At 36.0% G+C, this 10,254-nt stretch overlaps 1 protein-coding gene across 1 annotated transcript; it reads left to right on the forward strand.

Annotated features, from left to right (window-relative positions):
- Positions 1-5,950: 5,950 nt before the first annotated feature.
- Positions 5,951-6,901, forward strand: LOC140522480 (olfactory receptor 14I1-like). The gene has a single exon (XM_072637910.1). The coding sequence runs from the start codon at positions 5,951-5,953 to the stop codon at positions 6,899-6,901; it is 951 nt and encodes a 316-aa protein (XP_072494011.1).
- Positions 6,902-10,254: the final 3,353 nt, after the last annotated feature.

Genomic DNA, 10,254 nt, shown 5'->3' on the forward strand with positions numbered 1-10,254 from the left:
AATTCATGTGTATCAATAAATATTTAAGATATAAAATGGTGAATTGTTTTATTTATTAAATTATAAAATGGCACATTAATGTTACTTTGTTGTTGTTCAGTCATTTTCAGTATTGTAAGAAAAAAACTAAATCAGTATTGATTCCGGAAATGAAGTTGAAAAAACTCAGCTATTATGGAATATTTATCAGATTAATATGACAGAACAGCAAAATATAAACTACTGGAAAGTATATGGAAAAGTAGGGACACTAAAGCATTATTGGTTAGGTTGTCAACTGGGCCCAACCATTCCAGAAAATAATTTGGAACTATGCACAAAAGTCTACAACACTGTATACCCTTTGACTCAGCAATCACACTTCTGTGGCTACTTCATAAAGACATCAAAGAAAAGAAAAAGGAGTGATATATTCAGAAATATTTATAGAAGCTCTCACGTGATGAGAAAGAATTAGAAATTGATGGGATGCCCATCAATTGGGAACAGTTGAACAATTTGTGGAATATGATTGTGATGGAATACTACTATGCTATTCGAAATGATTAGGAGGATGATTTCAGAAAAAAAAAACATTTGAGGAGACGTATCACCTCAGAGTTATTTGATCTGAGCAGAATCAGCAAAAGAAGGGAATTAAAACAACTATTTGTTCACTTTTGATATTAAAAAAATTAGTCTTAAATATTCTCCCTCCTACATGGCCACTTAGAAAGCAAGCAATATATCCATTACACATGTGACATCGTGTATGTATACAAGTCCACTTTAGCTATTTCACAAAAGTAAGAAAAATAAGTGAGAAATTTTTATTTCCATTTTTACTCAGAATTCTTTAATTCTTTCTTTCGAGGTGGATAGCATCTTTCCTCATGAGTCCTTTGGAATTTTCTTGCCTCATTTTACTCACCAGAGTAACTAAGTGTTTCACAGTTGATGGTCATTACAATATTGCTGTTCCTATCTGCTCACTTCACTTTGTAGCAGTTCATCTAAACCTTCCCATGTTTTTTTGAAACCATTGCCCTCATCACTTCTTACAGTAAAATTGTTCTCCATCACAATCATATAGCATGACTTATTCATTCATTCTTAATTTGATGGGTATCCCTCCAATTTCCATTTTTGTGGCACCACAAAAGGAGCGTCGGGAAATATTTTGCATATGAAAGTACTCTGGCAGAAGGTGGGTCTTGAAGGAAGCCTGGGAAGTTAAGAAACTAAGTGGATAGGGCCAGGCACTCCGAGCTTCAGAGGCCAGCTAGTATAGAGGTATAGAGACGATGGATAATGTTTGTCATATCTAGGATCTATGAGTGTACAGGCGGGACTGTAGAGTTTGTTGAGGGGGATAAGGTATAAGAAGAGTGGGAAAATGGGAAGGGGTAGGGGTAGGAACTGTTTTACATGCCAACTAGAAAACATTTTTTGGAGTCAATCAGAGTTCATTGAGTTAAAGCTGATATTTTAATGAGCCTGAAGGGAGAACATTTTCACCATGGTGTTTATACAGTACATACATCTGATCTAATTATCCTCAAGGGATGGGTCAGAGAATGCCGAGCAACCCAGGTATGATGATGTTTATCTTGAATTCTCTGGTGACTTCAAACTACCTTCTCCAAAATACATTGGACAATATATTTCACCAAGTTCTATAACAAAAGAATCATCATAAATCTCCAGAATGCCTACAGGTTCAGTAGTTTAGACTTCATTGCCTTGCCATACTTTTGAGCCTTCCAATGAGAATAAAATTAATTGGTGAAGAAAGAGATAGTCTCCAGATTCTGTGTAGAATTTTAAGGAGGTAGAAAACCTAATGACAATAACAACTGGAAAGTATACACCTCAAAACAAATAACTCAGGTATTTTCACTATGATCATGACTATTTTTCTTTGTGACTGGTCAACTTGCTCAGGTTCTTAAAATAATGGTTATGATCTCTGTGCAAATGATTCTCTTTTCTGAGAGGTTGTTTGGCATCATACTGTGAATAGTATGGTGGATTGGAATTAAGGCTTTTGTCCAAATTCTTCTTCTTGCTCTTATGAAGTGTGTAATCTTTTTGGCTTCCCTCTGAGTCTATTTCTAATTCTTCCTGTATATATCAGTTGTACATACTTCTTTACTTGTTTTCTGCTCTTCGTTTACTGTGAGATTGTTGAGGTCATGGGCTGTCTTTTGACCTTTTATTGTAATCCCATTGCTACCCACAGTGTCTGGGACATAGCAGCCACTTAAGAAATACCTGTTAGCTTACTGTGACTAGACTATGGGCAAGCGTCAGCCTCACTGAATGCCCCCTTAACATGCCCGTACCATGTGTAGAGTGTCATTTTGAGGCTCATCTGGGATGATATAGGGAACATACTTATGAATCTCAAGAGTGTTATGTAAATAGGAGTCCTTTTTATTGCTCTGATCCACGATATGCCCCAATTCTGCTTTTGATTAAATGTAAATTAATTGTAAATTTGTATTACTGATCCCAGGGAGAATTGGGCAAGAGGTTCAGTTCCTTATTGCACTTTGTCTGTATCTTAATCTTTACAACGGAGTGCTGCAAAGATAACTGGAAGACATCAAAATTCCGAGTTTCAATTGCAATTTTACCTCTCAGTTTCCTCCGTCTCCTCATTTGTAATTTAATTTTGTTCCATAAATTCAATAGAAGGAATGCAAAATTTGGAAACAAAAGACAATTATCTATCCTAGGCTTTGTCATTTACAACCTGGAGAACCTAGACTCAGTCACCACATATTCTGTTCTTCCTTTGTTAAAAAAAAAAAAAAAGGCCTAGATAACTGAGCTCTAAGCTTCCTTGAAGTTTTGAGTTTGTGTTCCTCTGATCATATTTGAAAGAGGCATTCAGAGAGAGATGAGGGTCTTCACCGAGGGTCTCAGCAATTCCCCACCTATTTTCAAGAAGGTGTATGATCTTCAGTGACTCTTTCAGGTGGAGGTCACTTTTTAATGGCTTGAAGTAGGTGCTAGATCTCCTAGCTTCTTCTGCTTGGAAAATTGGTATTTACATTTGCAGAAAATAAAACAAATTCATTACACAGGGAAAATTAAAATGAGGAGATTGCTGACATGACCTAACACCCTCGAAATTTTATTTTTCCTTATTGTCCTCTGAGAATTCCAGGTCTGTGACTTCTTTCTCCCTTTTGGTTATTTAGGGGAAACAAGAAGCCTGGAACACAGGAACATGGTTTGTTTGTATATGTGTGAGAATGTGTGTGCAAATGTGAATGTGTATAGGTGTGTGTCTGCTACAGATAAATGTGTATAGGTTTGTCTATAGGGCAGGAGGTGAGATTAAGCAGGTCATTGAATTCAGGGTCACTGAATTTTGTCAATATTGTTAAAATGGTTGAATGTTGGGATATTTGGAAGATTGGAGAATGAATTCTAATGTTGACTTGGGGGTTTAGGTCTTGGGGAAAAGTTGAGAAACAGGATGAAGACTAGCACGGTATTTGTGCTGAAGTGGAAGTGTGATATAGGTATATCTATCCATCCATTTACCTAGCTATCATCTATATAGCTATCTCTGTATCTATCTATCTATCATCTATCTATCTATCTATCTATCTATCTATCTATCTATCTATCTATCATCTTCTGTCTCTCTATATGCATATATACATGTATTCTCACATATATAAACATATGAACATTATTTCATATATATAAATATACACAAATGTTTTTCCAAATGTAAAATACTTATGTATATATAGATACATATGAATATATATATACATATATGTATATCTGGATATTACTCTGTCAATATCTCTATTGATCTCTGTAACTTCTATTTAGATATCTATCTATTTATTTATTTACTATATATGTCTCTATATGTATATTTTTATATGAGTAGATTCCTCTATCTCTAGCTCCATGTCTTTCTATCTCTCTCATCTCCATCTCTGTCTCTACCTTAGCATTACCTCTGTCTTGTCTGTCTACATTGGTAGACATAGTTTCTTCTCTAGCAGGTGCCTGTAGAAATAACTTCACTGCCCCATTCCTAATTCCTTTTCAGAGTCAAGTAACTTTCAGTAGTTTATACTCATGGTAACTGATCAGGTAAATGGATTACTTTCAAACAAGAAGAAATAGTATTCAGAGGTTATATAAATAATAAATGTCACCTCTGGTAGGGGCAGTGAAGATTGTATTGTTCAATCAGCTCACTTTACAGATCCTGGGCCTAATGCTTAGGGGAAGCAGGAAGTGAGAGATGAAGAGGCACTAAGGGGGAAATGCCAAAGAAGGGGTAAAACTTTACCCAAAGAAGGTGTAAAACTAACTCTAAAAATCAGACCTCTCAAATTCCCAGGTCCATTTTCTGTTTACCGAACCAGATTTAAGGCATGGGCTTGCCTCTGGCTTGGTCTTATCTAAGTAGCATAAAGATGTTCTCAGAAGAACAGGGAGGAACCCTATTCACCTTATTTACAAGAAATATTCTCAATGATTGAAAACAAAAAGGGAATTTTTGGACTGGGAATTTTTCAGTTTGATGAACAAAAAGGCTTCTGCTAGCCATCAATTTGGGAGCACAAGTGGGACATCTGTTTCTTATCAGAAAGCAAAGTCAATGTGGATACTTAGCAAAAATGAGGAAGCACATCTAAGCAGTAAAATGTTGACCAACTGCTTACCGGTAAACTCAGAATCAGCACCCTAGAAATGCCTGGCAAATGCAAAAAGTCTGGATTTCAGAGATGAGTTAGTAAAGGAAACACACCAAAATATGAGAAGCATTTTGGAAATGATGACATTTCTCCTGTGTCTGATTCTTTTTAGTTTAATAGTAGGACATAAATCTTAAACCATATATCTTGATCATTTGAATAGAGGATAGAATCATCTAACATCTAGGTAACCCCATAAAGAGTGCTGCATATGAAGTCAGGAAGACTCAATATGATGAGTTCAAATTTGACCTCAGACACCTATTGGCTTTGCTACCCTGGGTAAGTCATTCAAACCCATTTGCCTGAGTTCCTCATCTGTTAAATGAGTTTTGGAAGGAAATGGCAAACCCTCCAGTATCTTTGCCAAGAAAAAGCACAAATGGGGTCATAAAAAGTTGGATACAACTGAAAAATATCTTAACAACAGAGTCATCACACTAGTTTCATAGCTCTTTGTATTTCTATTATTTTTTTTTGTGAGAGAGATGGCATTTAGAGTCAGAATAATTGTTTTCAAGTTCAGACTTTGCTATTAATGATCTTTCTTTCTTTATAAAAAAGACTGAATCAGTTTGGACCTTGTATTCCCAACCTGTGAAACCGTACTATCAATAAAATTAACTGAATTTAAATAATGTTTGAATATTTTCAAATCACTTTCCTGAACTCAATCCTTTGAGATATGTACTGAAAGTATTACTTTCCCTAATCCTTATTTTTCATTCTCTCTATCGAGATCTATAGATTTATATGTATATTTTTCTATAGATATATAGATGTGTGCTTGCAAATGCAAGTATTTATATGTGTGTATAAATGTATATATGCATGTACTCACATATATGTGTGTATATGCACATGTACACACATGCATGAAAATTGTTTCCAAACTCGGTTCTGATAGTCTGCTTTATTATCTTTATTGTGGCACCATTCATTTTCCCAGTGTTCGTAATATATAACTTCCTCTGGTCATTCTGTAGAGCCAAGTATTTAAAACTCTGTTCTTGAATTGTTTGACACAGCTTAGCTGCATCTTTTCTACTGCAAACTCCACCTTCAGCTGGTTTTGGTATTAGATGAGTGAGATCATTCTTCTGTTCAGGATTAATGGACAGAATAGCTCTCAAGTTCTATCTGAATAAATATTTTAATTAATTCTCTTCAACACTGTTTCTGCTACTCATAGTGTGATTTGATTTTAGTTAGTGTCCAGCTCACCAGGAGTAATGAGGAACCTCTCAATCATCACAGAATTCCTCCTCATGGAGTTTTCCAGCATGTGGGAGCTACAGGTGTTACATGCTCTACTGTTCCTGATGATTTATTTGGCTGCCCTGATTGGCAATCTTCTCACCATTGCTGCAATTGTTACTGACCCACAGCTTCACTGTCCTATGTATTTTTTTCTGAGCAACTTATCTGTACTGGATATCTGCACCATCTCGGTCACTCTTCCTAAATTCATTGTGAATTCCTTGTCTGGTTCTCAGTCCTTGTCCCTCCTTGGCTGTGCTGCACAGATCTTGTTCTTTCTCTTTTTTTCAGCAACAGAATTTGCTTTGCTTTTGGCCATGTCTTATGACCGCTTTGTGGCCATCTGCCACCCCTTGCACTATGGCAACATTATGACTCCAGCCCGCTGTGTCTGGGCAGCATCTGGTTCATGGCTCAGTGGGTTCATTTATTCAGCTGTACACACAGGGAATATGTTCCGCCTGCCCTTCTCAGGATGCAACGTGATCCATCAGTTTTTCTGTGATGTCCCTCACGTCTTGAAAGTCTCAGCCACTGATGTGTTTAATACTGAGTTTGTATTAATTGTAGCAAGTTTGTGTTCTTTGTCCTTCTGCTTTGCCTTTTTAATTGCATCCTATGCTTGCATCTTCTCCAGTGTGCTCAAGATTCCTTCTGTGGAAGGACGCTACAAGGCCATTTCAACCTGCTCCCCTCAGTTGATCATCCTCATCTTATTTCTCATTTCTGTAATGATTGCAGTCCTCAGGGAAACATCAGACACATCATCTATCCAAAACCTCTTAGTTGCAGTGGCTTATACCATAATCCCCCCATTTATGAACCCCATCATCTACAGCCTGAGGAACCAGAAGGTCGCAGCTGCCATGGGCAAAATGACCAGGAGGATTTTTTTTCACCAAGAAAGAAATTTTCATCCTTGATGCCATAAAATAGCTGAAAAATAGGTATTTGCTCTGTCAAATGTGTAAGAGTATACATAGGGCAGGCTAAAAAGGAGAGAAATGGCACCAGAAATATAACACCCTAGAAAATAGGCCATTATATGACATGTTACATACGATGGAATCAGTCAGTCATTTATTTTCACATAGCAGAGACTCATCTTTCAAGTGGCTACTGTGAGTAATTATCAAGACACTAACCCACTGTCTTTGGGCAACCGTGCCATCAGAAGAATGGATGGGACACTCGTTGATCCCTGGAACAATGGTAGATGAGCTTAACCATAACAGCCATCAGGATCATTGTGTTGTTTTCCCCACTTAATGTGCTACTTATCCTCTTACTTTCATCTTTTTTGCTTCCAACCATCCTTATGATGGTAATGTCCTTCTCCATCTTTGTCTGCTGAAGATCTCTTTATCCTTTAGATACATACAAAATACATATATGCACACACATACACATATGTATCCATAGAAATATATGCATACCCACACCTAGCCATATATATATATATATAAAACATATGTGTGTGGGGGTGGGGGTGTGTAAGTATTTATGTATATATATGTATATAATGTTTCCCTTGGGAACTTAAACTCTTTGTTCCTAAGTTTGTTCGTATGTAAAATGAGAGGTTTGGGCTTGATGACCACCACAGTCCCTCCATCTAAATGTTGATGTGATGATCTTGTACACAGTTTTTCTCTATTCTTCAAGCTGGAAGTAATCTTTGATTGTACTTAATTTTAAGCATAATTATCTTTGCCCCTATGTGTTAACTTTGTTTTGTTTTCTACAACATCTATAAGTAGTATATATCTCTCTATATCTCTCTTGTTGGATTCTGTCTTCCTTTCACTTGCATACAACTGGGTCAGAAAACAAAAATAATGGCTCTTTTGAAGTGCATTGCACGTGTATTGCTATGGGCACAATTTGAAGTTACAGTTATGAAAAATATGGTAATTGGTTCTAGTCCAAGGGAAATATCTCAAGTGAAGCTAAAAAATGCAGTCACCTCAGGGGATTACTTGTATTAATTAGGAATTAGAAAAACTTCTTTAGTGCAAAGATTATTTCAGTTATGTCTTTATATCCTTATTACAGTTTTTGTTGCACCCAGTAGGTACACCATAAATTATTATATATTAATTTCAAACTTATTGAGAAGAATATCCTTCTTTTGCTTTACTTTATATTTTCCTATCACTTAGTATTTCATCTCTTTCTTAGGAGGCAAGTAATGAAAATTTGTTTAATTGAATAGGAGAGGGGAACAGACAGAGAGAGAGTGACAGAGAGACAGAAAGAAAGATGACAAAAGAGACAGATTGCAGTATGAATGAATGGGTGGATGGATGGGTGGATGGAGAGAGAAAATAATTTATTAGTGATCTATTTATGGATTCTAAAAAGAGAAATGTAGATGGCAAAATAAAGGCAGAGACTCACCTGCTTTACCCAATTTCCCTCCAAAAACTGTAAAATGATGCATCAAATAAAATTCAAAAGTGACATAAGCAACAAAAGCTCGGGGTAAAATAATTTTATAGCCCAAGACAACTTATAAGGTTGACAGGAAATATCTTTTTTACCAGAGTGTTTGTCATGCTTGGATTTCAGTACAACGTTGGCCGCACCCTGGAAAGCCAGGAGTGGGCCATGGGACTGGCTGCATTATTTCGATGTTTTGGGACAGGAACTCACTATTCAGCAAACATTACCAAGAAAACTGGAAAGCATTTGGCCAGAAACTAGGTATACAGAAACATCTCACTTCATATACCAACATAAATAAAATAAGTATATACTTCAGACATAAAGACTGATATCACAATCAAATTATAGGAGCATGGAATATTTTATCTGTCAGATTTGTGGATAAGGAAAGAATTTATGATCAAATGAGATAGAGGGTATTATAGGAGACCAAATGAATAATTCTGACTATGTTAAATAAAAAAAAAAAACTTTCTACTTGATCAAAACCAATGTAGCCAAGATTAGGAGAGTAGAAAACTCGGGGGGAAATTACAGTAAGTTTCTCTGTTAAAGGTCTCTTTTCTCAAGTATATAGAGAAATGAGACCAATTTATAGGAATACAAATCATTTCCAGTTGATAAATGCTCACTATTTATTAGAGAAAAGAACTCTGAGGTACTAACTCACTTCCATTGGATTGGTTAATATGACAGGAAACGTTGTTGGAAGGGGTTATGGAAAAGTTGGAACAATAATGCACTATTGGTAGAGTTGTGAACTGGTTCTGCCATTCTGGAGAATAATTTAGAACCATGGCCAAAGGGCTATAAAATCGTGAATACCATTTGGCACACTAATACCACTACACAGTCTATCCAAAAATTTCAAAAATTAAAAGAAAAGGAAATATGTATGATGATATTTATAGCAGGTCTTTTCTGGTGGGAAAGAAGTATAAATTCAGGGGACAAATATCAATTGGGGAATGGCTAAACAAATTGTGGCATATTATTGTTATGTGATACCATTGTCTATAAGAAATGATGAGCAGGAGGGCTTCAGAAAAACCTGAGAAGACTTATATAAACTGCTATGAAGTGAAGTGAGCAGAACCAGGAAAACAGTACACAGTAACAATACTGTAATCAGCTGTGAATGATTCAACTGTACTCAGCAATTCAATGATCCAAGATGTAATGAAAATGTTATCTGTCTGAAGAAAAAGAATTGGAGTCCAAATATACGTCAGAATCTACTGTCTTTTATTTTACTTCATTGTTTCTCTTGCCTGTGTGCATGCTATTTTGTCTGTGTTTTCTTTTGCAACTGTTTAATACGGAAACAAGTTTTGTATGACTGCACATATAATATCTCTATCACATTGCATGCCTTTTCAGGATGGTCCACGAAGCGACAGAGAGAATGAAGTAATTTGGAAATCAGAATTTTATAGAAAGACTGTTAAAATTGTTATTAGATGCAACTCGATAAAAATCATGAAAATTATCTCTTAGAAAAATTAAAACAAGAGCTGGGAATACAAACATCAGTTATCCAGTGGGATCTAGGATACATCATTCTCATAGAAGAAGACAAAGCACAAAGGGAAGTGAAAGTGGAAGTGGTTATACAGGGGTAGTGATGTTGGTCAAAAGCTAATAAAGTCCAGGAAGTAAGTTGAGCTAGTTGTTAAGTCAATATTGAGAGGATCCCTGATAAAATGGTTGTTCCTTTCCTCCCCTTGACGTTTACTCTCAGATATAATTAGAACTTAGTTTTACTATCTCAATTATACCCATCTAGTAAATTTTTTCATGATGTGTCATGTAATTTGTCATGTAAGTC

Source organism: Notamacropus eugenii, chromosome 2, assembly GCF_028372415.1.
Source record: "Notamacropus eugenii isolate mMacEug1 chromosome 2, mMacEug1.pri_v2, whole genome shotgun sequence".
NCBI classification, from domain to species: Eukaryota; Metazoa; Chordata; class Mammalia; order Diprotodontia; family Macropodidae; genus Notamacropus; species Notamacropus eugenii.

Excerpts from the sequence above, each read along its gene's own strand:
- LOC140522480 (XM_072637910.1), top strand. The coding sequence starts at position 5,951 with ATGAGGAACCTCTCAATCATCACAGAATTCCTCCTCATGGAGTTTTCC.